The 15,220-nt window shown below is 39.7% G+C and overlaps 1 protein-coding gene across 2 annotated transcripts in view; it reads right to left on the reverse strand.

Annotated features, from left to right (window-relative positions):
- Positions 1 to 1,692: 1,692 nt before the first annotated feature.
- DMXL2 (Dmx like 2) overlaps positions 1,693 to 15,220 on the reverse strand; it is a 224,507-nt gene continuing 210,979 nt past the window's right edge. For both annotated transcript variants that reach the window (XM_073568443.1, XM_073568442.1), the window contains 4 exons: positions 11,681 to 11,772; positions 6,428 to 6,480; positions 3,569 to 3,786; positions 1,693 to 3,489 (listed from right to left, as the gene is read on the reverse strand). In XM_073568443.1, coding sequence (XP_073424544.1) covers positions 3,280 to 3,489; positions 3,569 to 3,786; positions 6,428 to 6,480; positions 11,681 to 11,772 — 573 coding nt within the window. In that variant the 3' untranslated portion in view covers positions 1,693 to 3,279. The remainder of the gene's footprint in view (positions 3,490 to 3,568; positions 3,787 to 6,427; positions 6,481 to 11,680; positions 11,773 to 15,220) is intronic.

Genomic DNA, 15,220 nt, shown 5'->3' on the forward strand with positions numbered 1-15,220 from the left:
CAATGCCAAGGGCGAAAGTATAACTGACGGGGATGGGAGCGTCCTGAGGCTATAAGAAGCCTCTCCCAGAACCAGGGAGAGGCCCCAATCATAGCCCCAGGTGTGCAGGTAAGCCTGCACTGGGATCACAATCTTTAACCCCAGAAATGCCAGTCATCAGCACTGGTTCCAGACATTAACCCCACGTGTGCGAGTCAAACCCGCACTGAGATCATGACACTTAGCACTCAAAAGGATTGCAGTGAACAACAAGGGTTTGTTTATTCGGTAATATTTATAATTGATGTTTCGGTCCTAACACTTGGACCTTCATCAGAACTGATTACCACCAGAGAGGGGAGGACACTGCTGCTGTATGCGACGCACATCACTTGGGAATGGCGCTCTCAGAAAGCGCAAAGTATGTTTTTTGCATATTTAACAAATAAGTCATTAAGTCAGTTTTGACCTTTATGCTAATTTTGTGCTTTTGGTATCTTTTATGTTCCATTTAAACCCTGTAAACTGCTCATCTTGTTATTTCTGGTGTGTTCATCTGAGGAAGAGGGACTGCTATTATTTTAGACTTAAAAAATGTTTTATTATATTTTATCAAGAAGAGCTAGTTCCTGTTTTATCTAGTTTTGGCATTTGCCTGCTCCTTCTTGTCTAAGTAGGACGGTCATGGGAACCTAGGTTACAATGGAACACAACACTACAATTATATCACCAAGTCAACAAGCACTAACACAAAGTTGTTTTATGTGATAAAATGCAGAGCTACAATTCACTCCCTCTGCCCCAAAAAGTAGGTTTTAAATAAACTAACAATGTACGGTAATATATTTTATTATAACAAAAGATAGTCCTAGAAATGCAACAAACGCTAATCAACTACATACAAATTATCTTATTACTTTTTCTCTTCCTTCTTTAATAACTAACAAGGGTAATCAAGTATATGTTCAATCCTATTCTTAGCCATCTGGGAATATGAATTTAAAGTTAGAAATAACTTCAGTTGTAGTGTATATGAAATTGTGACCATGTGCAACAAGCATGCAAAAGCAGATTTAACACCTCTATGGCTGTAGATTTTGACTGACTAGTTCCATGACATACATTAACAGGCAAATATCAATAATGTTTTTTTCAGTGTAAAAAGGAAGAAAACATCACATTTCACGCAGCCTAGTTAACGTGAGACGAAGGCTTGTTTAGTACTTGATACACACCTGTCCCAGGTATCCCGGGTCCACTTACTTCCCCCGGGGGTCGCTGCTCTTTGCTGTGCTCCGCATAAGGTTTTGCAAGTTGCATGGAGTAGATCAATTACATTATCTTCCTAGACCTATTTAAAGCCCATTTAGACACACACCTGTGTCTTAGGATTAAGACTCCAGTGTTCGATGCTTGGTTTGCGCCACTACCTGTGTTTTAAACTTGCATTCATCCCTGCTGGGTTCCACTGCATCCATCCTGCTGCTCCTGAAATTCCAGTGTGTGCCAAGTTCTCACTGCACACTTGCCTTCCTGCTTACTGCATTAAAGCCCGGGGTATGTGTAGCCACCCAGACCTAAGCCTTAAAGGATCCACTTCATCTGGCCAGTCTAACAACAGTAATATTCTTTAGCCCATGTTCACATACATAAGTAAATATAATGCATTTTGTTTCTTTATCCTCAATGACAGCAAGAAATCAAGACCAAGTATCCATGAAATAAAAGGGGTTTATTTAACTTACAAAGGTAGACTCTACAATGATTCTTTCCTTTCTATACATACTTTATACCTTTACATAATCTTCGAGGAAGGCAAAGTTATAAGAGAAAGGTGCATGAAATGCCAATATATTTTACAGTACAACACACACACAAAACTGCATTAAAAATAATAGGACAACTTGGAGGATGACACGTAGTACACAGACGGCAAGTAGTCCTGGGTAGCTTATTAACATTGTGTTTACAACAGATAAATTACATCAAGAAAAGACGACACTGCTTAGTATTATACAAGCCAACAATATTCAACTCTGCATAGTTATACATATGCTGTGGAATAAATTAGTTTATATCGCTTTCCACTATTCAATATCTGGCCACGGGAAGCCTGACATTCATTTTAAAATGTGTTGCAGTGATGTCTATCAGAGCAGTGCTCACAAGATCCTGTTCGGTCCAGCTCTCTGCCCGACAGATGGGCATCAGGCAGAGTGTAATCATGTGTGTGCACAAACCCTAAAAATGCATAAAAAATAATAATAAAAACTAAGCATGAACGCAGAGAACCATGATCACGTTCACTACAATCGACACGTAGGTTTCAATGAATGAACGACTTAAAGCCAAGCGTTTCGTACGGACAAGTGGTAATGTGCAAAGTAAAGTACACGGTAAAAACAGCAGTTAAATTATGTGCAAATTACAATGTTTAATACCCATAAAATAAATAAAGCAATACAAAATAATAAAAAGATACCCAACCAAGGATAAGAATGATTACCCGCTCTTCTTGCCCTAGACAGCTATGAATGAATTTTAGGCAAATTTCTTTACTAGTTGTCTTGGTTGTTGTATCTGAATGTGACGGTAAACACATACATTACCTTCATTTAGAATGGATATTTGAGGAGAACATACACATGCTTTCTGAAAAATACAAGTGTCTGGAAGGAAATGTCTGGGGAATGTGTAAACAGCTGAAAAAGTTAAGAAAATGAAACAATTTCTGAAATGTTACTTTCTACACGGACCTCAGGGACAAAGTCAAAGACCTACTTTTTTGGTGGCGTTTGCTCAGTCTACGGTCTGTGTATATGTTATTTGGCTCCGGTAACTCTCCTGCGGTGTAAAGTGGATTTATGCTTGCAGGCATTTATGACTAAAACCATGTAAACTCAAAAGACCACTGCATCCCCTTTTGGTCCTTTGTCTATCCCTCATGTAATCAATCTGCAACCCATAATGTTTACAGCAATTTATGGTGTGCTGATTTAACTCTAAAGTAAACTATAGCATCTCAACAAGGAGTGTGAACGATGCTAAAAAGTTCAGCAGTACTTGCACTCGTGCCCTAAGCTCACCAGAGAAATCCTCATGTCCTCGGTTTTGCAGATCTATATGGCAGGCATGCATATCCATGTTGTTCAGCAGCACAGAACCTGGCTCTTAATATGAATAACCTTGTATGTATCTTCCCTAAGCAGCTTCTAACTTCACAGTTTCTAAATCTTCCTACATGTTTTGCATCAGTGGATCAACATTTGGAGGAGCAGACAGGCTTAAATGTTAAAGTGGCTAGAGAATATCGAAAATGCCTGACTGGGTCTTCAATGCAGTAGGCAACATCCTCATTTTCAGAGTGCCATCCGCTCCACAGGAGAAGATTCGCTTTTTCTCTCCCACTTCAATCTGCATGACACCTGCCCCAATATTCCGAAATATTGACTGTTTCGCGTGCTCGTTCTTAAAAGAATGAAGTAGACCATGGCCTGTTAACTTCCATACCTGCATCAAACAGAGCAAAAATAACCATCACGAATTACACAACTAGATGGACATATGTGGGCACATCTCTGTACCTTACCTTCATGTTACCCTCAGCTGAGCCAGTGACAAAACATTCTTCAGAAATATCCAGAGAAAGAGCTTTCACCGCTGAGTCGTGGGCCTGGAAGGTGTGAAGGAGTTGTCTTTGCCTAATGTCAAAGATACAGATGTAGCCTTTCCTGCCACCGGTTATCAAGAGCTGCTGTTTTGGTGCATACTGAAGAACGGTAGCTCCGTTTTCATGACAGTTGAAAGCTAAAGAGATAAAAAAAATAAAATCTTAAAATAAAAATCAGACAAAATTACATATACCTTCTTTTTCACTGATACTATATGAACTTATGCAGTTTATTTTACAAAACAAAACTGCCTGGAAGATGGAGGACCAGTATTAACTAGAAGTCACGATGTAGCAAAGTTCTGGTTTGATAAAAGGGAGAGTTTCTAGTTTCAACAGGTTTCATAGTAATAAAAAAATAAATTATGGGAGTCAAAAGGGTTGTCCCATAAACACCAATGTATTCACAGCATAGGTGATATGATCACCGGTGGTCTGGCCTTCAGGAACCCCACTAATCACAACAACAAGGGTCTGAAAATCAATTGTGAGTTGAGTGGAGACGACCATGTGCCACCACAAATTGACATAAGTACTACTCTATTTATACAGGGGACTTTGGACACCTGCACTAAAGCTCAATGGGGGTCTCAGCAGCTGGACCCAAAGCAATATAATTATTGTCAATTATATGCATGTGATAAATGTTGTTTATGAAAAATACATTTAAAAGGAAGTGGTCATCAGATTTCTTATTAAATTATAGGCAACATGTTATAAGCCTCATAATTAGGATCCCATTGTTCAGTTCTATGTGCCCCTGCAGGCAGGTACACTGCGAAAACAATGATGTTATACACCGCTCTCCCGGTATGGTAATCAGTGCCGAGCGGTGTGACGTGCATGTACAGACAAAATTTAGCACCTGCTGTGAAGCTTGCCAACTCAGCCACTCTACATTTCATTGAAGGGACTAGGGTACAGAGCTTGCAGCAGGCACGGCGGTTGATCTGTACACACCGGATGACGCGGTGTACCAAGCAAGGTGTATAAAGATCATTTTTAGCAGTTTGTCAGGCTGCAGGGGAACATGGAATAGATCAATAGGATCCTAATTATAAGGCACATAACACACTTGCAGCGGATAAGCAAACATTATGACAGGTTCACTTTAAGCATTTCTGTAATTCTGAATGTTCACTGTGCAGATTGCAACAGAGATACAGCAGTAATAAGTTATGGCAAGACAAGGCTCTGTGCAAATAGCTAGTTCTTATTGTTTAGGCTGTGTGCACACACAGCGTTTTTTTTAGCGGATTTGCCAATAAATCCGCTATAAAAATGCTAACAATAAGCTTCCCATTCATTTCTATGCATTTTTCAATTTTTGTGCATATTGATGCGCTTTTTACCATGAAAAAAACGCTTTGCGGTAAAAAAAACGCAGCATGCTCATTAATTTTGCGGATTTTTCCTCATTTCTGGCTATTTCTATGGGTCTGGAACCGTGCGTAAAAAAAACGCATAAAAACCGCGCGTTTTTGTGCAGAAAAATACGCGCGGTTTCTGGGAAGGGAGTCCGGTTTTTAAGCAGAAATTTTCTGCTACGTGTGCACTTAGCCTTAGGGTCACCATCACACCAGGCTGCAATACCCATATGACGTAGCTCCAGCCAGTATGGCTGAGCCAGATGCATGATGATGACCATCAGGGAGCAATAATGACTCATGACAGTAAGGCCTGTTTCACATTTGCGCTTTATAGCGCTGCGACGGCCTGCGCACGGCCGCCGCTAAGCCCCGCCCCCTGCCCGCCCCATCTGGTCATCGCCGCCTACTAGCGCACATGGGCGCTTGCGATCTACGCACCCTATCCTTAGCATAGGGTGCGCAGATCGTGTGCTGGCCATGCGCTAGCAGGATTTTGCCGTGCGCTGCGCACTTCCGAAGGTGCGCCGTACGCGGCGAAATGCAACATGCTACGTTCGGCGCACACGGCGCACCTTCAAAAGTGCGCAGCGCACGGCAAAATCCTGCCAGCGCACGATCTGCGCACCCTATGCTAAAGATAGGGTGCACAGATCGCAAGCGCCCATGTGCGCTAGTAGGCAGCGATGACCAGATGGGGCGGGCAGGGAGCCGGCAGGGGGCGGGGCTTAGCGGCGGCCGTGCGCAGGCCGTCGCAGCGCTATAAAGCGCAAATATGAAACCGGCCTAAGACTGATGAATGAGTGGAACAGGCTGCCACAAGAGGTGGCGAGTTCGCCTCCAATGGAAGTCTTCAAACAGCGGCTGGACAGACATCTGTCTGAGATGGTTTAGTGAATCCTGCTTTGAGCAGGGGGTTGGACACGATGACCCTTGAGGTCCCTTCCAACTCTACCATTCTATGAACAGCCACAATAGCATTTACACCAATACAGTATCCTTATCCCAAGGGGTAGGAATAACGAAGTCTACTTTGAATTTCCAATTAAGTAACAGTATCCCAAATTTAAGAAGACAAATAGCAAAACGAATCAAGAAGTGCGGCACCCATACAGTGTAACCAGTAACAAGGTCATATCGGCTACTGTAAAGGTTCCTGGACAGCATTTAGGAACATAAAGCTGCACCGACATAAGATTGCTATGCACATGGCATTGCCCAGAAAAAAAGAACCAATTATACGTGCTGTTCCGTCTTACACAATGGTTATAAGGCATGGGGCTGAAGAAGGCTATCTTCCTCCTCCTTCCCTGTCTGCAAAAGGACACTAGGTTTTTATTTTATATCGGGTAAGTCTGCAATATATAGAACTGTTGTCATATACGAAAATAGAGAAGTAGTTATTTCTTACCATGAACCAGACTGTTACTTGATGATATTAATGTGTCCCACAAACAAACATTTCTGAGCAAAAAAAAAAAAGTTAAATATAAGTTGTCATGATAGAAGGAAAAAATAAACAGAGGAAAGAAATAAAATACAGGTAATGGGGATCAGTTTCAGAATGAAAGGTAGTTTTTATTGCATAATGTTTTATTTGTAAAGTTAGATCTGACTTACTGCTGGTAACACGGACCGTTATGGAGAATGGAAATGGTTACTTAGTTATCATTCCACTCATTTTCCACTTTAAGGCCACAGTGACAGAGCACAGCAGGATCTAGATGAGCATTGTATCTAGAGTCTGTGCCATTGTCCCAGTTACCAAGAGGGGAATTCTACAGGTTAGTGCCCTTCAAATTTACCCATGAACTCAATTTAAAGACATACTGATTAGGGATTTAGACTGTGAGCCCCATCGGGGACAGCGATGATAATGTGTGCAAACTGTAAAGCGCTGCGGAGTGTGATAAAGCTATACAAAAAAAATTATTATTACTACTAATTTAATATAGACATGAAACAATCTTACTTGTATAGCGTTACAAGCATGGGCTGAATACATTAGAGAAACAGATCATCACATTGCGAACATAATTATAGAGTGTAAAAGTATTTATCACAAACATCTTGCTACAAAATACAGAATTCTATATGTAATGTCGAGCAGAGAAATCCTCAGTAGTCATGAATATGAAACTGGGCTGTCAAATTATTTCCTTATTCAACTACTGGATTCAAATGTGCCATAGAAAAAAATACACCAAATACAATTCAGAAAGCAGGTAATACTACAAGAGTGTGTAGCTGGGGAGGAGACACAATGGAGAATAATACTCAATATCAAAATGGCTAGAAATAATTACTGGGTGAAATTGAGGACTAGTTATATAAATGTGAAGTTTTTTTTTTTTTTTTTACACGTGGCTGTTTTCCATCATGTGGCTATTTACCGTTTTTTTTGTGTACGAAAACCAATAGGTAAAGGAAAAATGTTCACACGTTTCACATGTTTAGCATTTGTCAAAAAGTATAAGCTTAATACTTGGAAGGGGTTCTCTAAAAATAAGAAAAAAATAAAAAAAGTGTAAAGGAAATGTAATTATAAATTTCTCAAACTCTGTTCATTATCAAATCACACTTGTTTTGTCGATGGACATGATCACCATAGAATTAAGATGGCTGCCAAGAAACCTGTCCTATGTTAATAAGATAGATGCCTGTGAGCATGTGCCGTAGGGAACGCCACCCCATCTTTTCATGTGTATGAAGATGTGCAGCAACACTGGAGATACCAGGACTGCTGAGGTAAGAAGAGGCTGCTCACACTGCTGCCCACCCTGTGTTTCTGATCTAATACTATATATATCAGAGTGCTGAGGTAAGAAGAGGCCACTCACTCTACAGTCCTCTGTTTCTGATCTTATACTGAAGATACCAGGACTGCTGAGGTATAGAAAGGCTGCTCACACTGTTCTTCATCCTCTCTTTCTGATCAAATACTGGATATACCAGGGTGCTGAGGGAAGAAGAGGCTGCTCATACTGTTGTCCACCCTGTATATCTGATCTAATGATGGCGATACCAAAGGTGTTGAGGTAAGCAGAGGATGATCACACAGGTGCTCACCCTATTTCTGATCTAAAACTGGAGATACCTGAACTGCTTAGGTAAGAAGCGTTCTCTCACACTGTTGTCCATTCTGTGTTTCTGACCTATTACTGGAGATTAAATACTACTCCTTACTCATGGTAAAGGAAGAAAATATGAAGAGATCCATAAAATAGTTTTTTTTATTTAATTATAGATTAAAGAACAACCATAATCATATTAAAAAAGCAGAACACATTTTAATACACAATGTAATGTTTATTATGTATGCACTATGATTATATTTATTAATAATTATGTTGTAATTTTGGGTTTTAGTCATGCACTGTTTAATTTATATGATGAATTATGTTCATTATGATTACTATTGCTTATTATATATTTATTTCATTATATATGCACACTTTACCTATGATGCAATTTTTGGTATGTATTGTGATTAACACTTGTCGTCAATTTGTCTTTTATGTGATGTAGTATATTATTTCATCTACATGTATATGGGGTATTTTCAAGTAATATTTATAATATACTTTAATATCGCTCACACGAGTTCCTCATACAAAGACACGTCCTGAGTATCATTTATTAGTTATCTGTGGCATTGTGCAGAGCGCATGCGCTGCCTGATGCGTCGGTGGTTCACATGACGACGGCGTCTCACTGTGTCCGACACGTCGGGCTCACCCGGCAGTGTTCGGTCACATGACGCCTGCAGCATTGTGTCTTCCAGGTCGCGCTGGCGGCGCATGCGCCGTCATGTCTCATGCCCGGAATTAACTTTACTATCAATAACTATTAGCTGAGCTATTAACTAACCCCCTGACGAAGGAGACCTATTCCAAAACGTGCATCGGGGCGTGTCATAACGGCACACCGCATCACACATTTGGCTTAACAGGTAATCCCGTCCTCTATTTTGCATTTGGCTTTTTTTTTTTTCAGCCTGAATTGTTCACATTGCACATTTACTTATAGTGATTATTATCCACAATTGCACATTATAGCACTATTGTACTTTAGTATCAAAGGTTTTTATATTTCAATATTAAGTTGATTTTTTGCAACATGGTCCCATATATGTATTGCGGTATTGTGCCTTCTTAGTTTATGCACTTGCATGTTGTGCCAATTCTTAATAAAGGCAACGTTTTACAATTTATGAATATTTGCATTTTTTATTTATTTTATTTCATTTTATATTTCGCACCCTGCCTGTTTCCACTTCCACCAATCTCTGAGTTTATAGTTTTATTTATTATCTATGGTTGTGTATACAGTATATATATATATATATATGTGTGTATATCATTATATCTCTCTATCTATCTAGGGGCTTATCTATTTAATATTAGTATTCGTTTTTTATACACTTTTATGCACTTATTAATAATTTAAGAATTAATGTGCGTGCCCTTTTTGGTATCTTTACTATATTTTATTATAAAATGCTCCATTATAGAAATCTGATGGGAGTGGGATGTATATAAGGTTCCATGTTTGGAAAGCAGATTAGATTCTGGACCGTGAAGAAGGCGGGTTCTACCGCTGAAACGCGTAGTCCTATCTGCACGACTTTCCTGCGTTATTGCTGTTTTGAACTGCTTGGACCATTGCATTTTAATGGATTTATGAATAAAAAGAAAAAATTTTTTAACAGCATCCTGGATTGCTCACGTTATTGTTGGACTTTGATTTGTCGTTGTGTGTATATATATATATATATATATATATATATATGCACTAATCACTATTAATATTTATCACTTGCACTTTATGGCACCATTTTTTATATGCCTCCATTTTTAATTTTTTTTAATTTTTATTATTCATTTTTTATCCATTTAGTATTATACCCATTTATATACATCCTGTGCTCATTAGAAAAGAATTCTATCCTGTATTTTGTTATAATATCGCAGTCAGTTCTTATTTAAGCATGCGCGGTGTTGTCTTATATTTATATTAATTTACATGATTAATTTCTTTCATTATTATTCATTTTTTCATGCCCTCGCTCATAGATATTTTTGCTTATCATAATAATATTTAGAAAAGGATTATAACTGTTTTTTATGTACAATTCAGTTATGTAGTCGGTCCCGCTGAATCGCTATATAATCTTTCAGCTATTTGATTGTTTGCTGCATAATTACTTGGGATACTGGATTTTTTCAGTCCTTAAATGGTTATCTACCCACATGAATTTATCTTAGGTTGGATTTATTGGATCCCCTTATATATAACCCTAATGAAGTTACCTATCCCCATATACTTACCATAGGTTGGATTTGTATTCACTAATAGAGGTATTTGGTTCCCCTATCCATATGATTATATATATTTACTAGTACTTACCTTAGGTTGGAATTATTTGATTCATTCCCTTTTATTAATAGTCATAATTCTTTATATCAATTAATCTCTGAATATTTATTGCACTGCACTTTATTATAGAGATTTGGTATATTTATGATTAATTATGTACCAACTATAATATTGGGAATATATCTATATCTTTATATTGTAATACCTATAAGGGGATATTGCTGTGATTGCTTACCGATCCTGTTTTTGAGGTGTTCTGCGTTTTTAATATGATTCTTTAAATAAAAATAATTATTTTATGGATCTCTTCATGTTTTCTTCCTTTACCATGAGTAAGGAGTAGTATTTAGTGTTGATGGGAAGTGCCATAGCTTAATATAGTTGAACTTTATATTGTTGGTCTATTACTGGAGATACCAGGACTCCTGAGGTAAGAAGAGGCTGCTCACACTGCTGTCCATCCTGTGTTTCTGATCGAATACTGGAGGTAAAAGGAGTGCCGAGATAAGATGAGGCCTCTCACACTGCCGTACATTTTGTGTCTGTGATCTAACACTGGAAATACCAGGACAGCTGTGATAAGAAGAGGCTGCTGACACTGGTGCTTGCCACGTGTGTTTCTGATCAAATGCTGGATATATCAGGACTGTTGAGGCAAGAAAAGACTGCTTACACTGCTGCCCACCCTCTCTTTCTGACCTAATACTGGATATACCAGGGGTGCTGAGGTAAGAAGAGGAGGCTGCTCACACTGCTGTCAACTCTGTGTATCTGATCTAATACTGGATATAACATGACTGATGAAGGAAGACGAGGCTGCTGACACTGGTGTCCACACTGTTTTTCTGATTTAATACTGTGATTTCAGGAAAACTGAGGTAAGAAGAGTCTGCTCACACTGCTGTCCCGACTTTCAGGATGCTGAGGGGTTTTTTACCTGTGTAGTTATCTGCAATCTGATAATTTTCTTACTGCACATGCTCATAGGCACTTGTACAATGAACATTGTATCAAAGGTTTCTATTGGTGTAACAAGACAGTGACCATATTAATCCTGAAGGCTATTTTTCCTGTATGAGTCATGAGCCACTGCTAAATTCTCTGGCGGTGGGAGGAGGGAGCAGCTGGGTCCGGAGTTAAAGAGGGGAATGATAAATACAGGGAACAGAGACTTCCTGTTTCTATATACAGCAGAAAAATATAAGAATTTACTGAATAGAAAGGCACATTAAGAGAAAACAAACTTTGATCGGAGTGCTTCCTAAAGAAATTCCATACATCATACCTGTTATCATTGGATTGTCCTGATGTAGCAACCAAGCTTGATGAGGTAATAAATGCAAAGTCACTTGTGGTTTTCGTATGACACTGCCAACTCTGAAAATAACAGATTAACGATACACAAGAAAGTGACTTCATTTAGGAGTATTGCATTTTTCATGATATAAGCTTAAATCCAACACATTCTAGGGATCATATAGCCCCCAAATAAAAAATAGAAGCAGAATTGTAGCTTTTTCTTTTTGCTCATTAATGCCTCCTTCCTTTGGTAGCAAAGAAAACTGTAAGGTGTCCTGAAAAAACAAGCCCTTAGAAAACCAGTTCAATAAATAAATATTGTGCAAATTTTTGTTCAAAATTAATAAAATAGTAAAACAAAAATTTTACATCCGTAGAATAAATCTCAGTTCAACTTCATAAAAAACAAACGTAACAATAACAAAAAAACCGAAACACTATTATTATGGGTATATATGTACACTAATGGTACCGGTTAAAAAATAAAAGTTGTAAAAAAACAAACAAACCAAGCACTCATACAACTATGTTGACAGAAGATTTAAAATATAATGGCTCTCAGAACGCATTAAAGAATTGTGCATTTAAGGCCCGAAATAGGTGTGCACTTAAAAAGTTCGCCCACTACTAAAGGCTCCGTCTCACATAACGAGATCGTTGGCGAGATCGCTGAAACGTCACAGATTTTGTGACGCAACAGCGACCTCGCCAGCGATCTCGCTACGTGTGACACACAGCGGCGACCGGCCCCCCCTGCTGGATATCGCTGATCGTGCTCGAATGACCTAGGCCATTTTAGGATTGTTGGCGTCCCGCTGGCCAGCATGCATCGCTGTGTTTGACGCCGACAAGCGACCTTGTTGGCGACGTAGAACTCAGGGACGCAGGCGGGAGTAGTCAGAATAGCTGCTGTGTGACAAGGTCCCAACGACCACGAGGTCGTTATAAGGATCGCCGGATTTTTGCTGCGTCGTTGAATAGCTCTGCCTGTTTGACAGCTAAGGCTAGTTTCACACTAGCGCTTTTGAGCCCCCTGCCGCGCCTCCGCCGGTAGCTCCGCCTACCGGCGCATGACGCTGCATGCGTCCTGTGTCCCCTATCTTTATCACTGGGCAGTATGCGTTTGGCGGCGCATGCGCCTTTTTGACGGTGCGCTGAGCGCAACCAAACTGCAGCAGGTTGCGTTTGGCGCAGGTCGGCGCACCGTCAAAAGGACGCATATGCCGCCAAACGCATACTGCGCACGGCCTGCGCCCCCAGTGATAAAGATAGGGGACGCAGGACGCATGCAGCGTCATGCGCCGGTAGGCGGAGCTACCGGCGGAGGCGCGGCAGGGGGCGGGGCTTAGCGGCCGTACTAGCCGTACTAGCGACCATGTAGTGACGTACCAGCGATCATTACCAGGTCGCACCATTTTCTAGATGTCCCATCCACTATGATGTAACATCTGGCCGCTGCGGGTTTGACTCTGCATAAATATGCGGCGCAAAACCCGCAGCAGTTCCTGATCGTGGAAACGTACCCTTAGCGGCTTTTTCCTGTGTTGGACAAGGCCTATTTATGCATCCCAACCTCAGGCGGGGGCATTATTTATTACGCATCATATCTATTTTTCTCACATTATCCATGCCACTTATCAGCCCACTTACCCCGTATGCCGTCCCCATTAGCGCACACCTATCACCAGGTGTCAAACTAAATTTACTTTGTTCTGCAATGACTATGTTTATTAAATTTTGCTTCGCTTTCCCTCTGTATGCTTCAGCTTCTGTTGCACATGTTACATTTTCTTAAACTTAATAAATCTTAGATAAAAAAAAATTGTATTTCACATTTTTTTTCTAAAGTTGTCCTAATAATACAATATTAAACAGAAGTCTCAGTTGATTATTATTTTTATCTATTTCCATAATCCTAGAATAAATTCTAATTTCTGCTTAGTAATTGGACTCCATTGTTATGCAGGGTAAAGCCGATCCCGGATGTTGGAGTGGGATACTGAGGGTATACCCCAGCCGACATGCTCAGTTATTGGGGTTGTTAGACTGCAATGGAAATCACATAGGTAGGATTAAAAAAGCTGTGCTAACATTCTATATATGCAACCCAAACCACATCATGAAAACGCAAGTTTCAGGATTCATTTCCATCCAGAAGTTTCTGAGCACCATCTGGTTAAATCAGCCCATTAACAAGACATAGCACTTTGCAATCAGGGAACTTTACAGAAAAAAACATCAAAAATGCCTGATTACTTTGAGTTTTAAAGAAAAGGTAACTTAATTCCACAAAATACACAACTGGATCTGCAAAAATAGCAACAGAGTAATTTGAAGGTTTGCTGGAAGCACATGATTATAATTGAATTCAACATCTTCAATGCGAATACATATTCCAACCGGTTATAATGAAAAGTTTAATCCGGTTATCATTCCGCCTGCAGCTGTACACAGAAAAATTACCTTCATGGAAGAAATATGCCGTTTCTGTCTATAGTTTAGCAATTATCAGATACGATACCATGGATGTAAACCACATCAGCTTGTGGATGCAGCCTTAGATAAAAGTTTACTCTGTTCACTTTGGTGCTGAAAGCCACGAATACAATAATAATAATAATAAAGAAGAAGAAAAAAAAAAACAGAATCTGATATTATTTGAAAAAAATAAAAATCGTCAGCAGTTTTGGCCAACTGCACTTTCATCGTCAAGTGTAACCTTGACATTGTTTTGATGGCAGTCAAAGTGATAAAACAGATGGAAATGAACATTACAAAGATACAAGTATGTGCCATCTGTAGACTACACATGCTCACTCTCATAAGTATATGGCAGGAAGGACTCAGCCATTTGAAACTTTAGATTTAAAAAAACCCCACACAAGTTAAGGGGATGCAAGACATAAGTAAAGACCACATGTTGACTATATGGCAATACATTGCTAATGGCCAGCTGTAAGAGGGAAAAACTCTGAAAAGTCAATTTTGATACCCAAGGCATAATCACACGGTGTTTAGCAGTGTTGCCTTGCATCGCTGGGGTCCTGGGCGTGTCGCACGGCCAAGCCGTGAATCAGGATAGTCAAGGAGTCCAAGGGCAGAAGCCAGGAGGGTATGTCATAAATGGAAGGAAGAGACAAAAGCGTAGTCAGGTAATGTTCTGAGGTCAGAGTCAGGGCTGTGGAGTCGGAGTCGTGGAGTTGGTGCTCATTTTGGTGGAGTCAGAGTCGGTATAAAATGGACCGACTCCTAAAATATATAATAAATTTGGTACAGTAGTTCAATGCAGAATATGCTGAATATTTTTTCATAGGAATTTGGGAAAGTTATGAAATGTCCTATAAATGGCTGTTCTATTCCTGATCTAAGGCTACATTCACACACAGCGTTTTTCCTCCATTTTTTGAGGATGCGTTTTTCAGCTGCAAAAGCAGATCAGCTTTTTAAAAAACCGCATCACCTGAAAGGTTTTTGAGCTCATAGATAATGTTTTGAATAGCAAAAGCAGATTAGAAAAACGCCACGC

Source organism: Dendrobates tinctorius, unplaced genomic scaffold (assembly GCF_039654945.1).
Source record: "Dendrobates tinctorius isolate UK_male_01 unplaced genomic scaffold, ASM3965494v1 ptg000022l, whole genome shotgun sequence".
Lineage (NCBI taxonomy): Eukaryota > Metazoa > Chordata > Amphibia > Anura > Dendrobatidae > Dendrobates > Dendrobates tinctorius.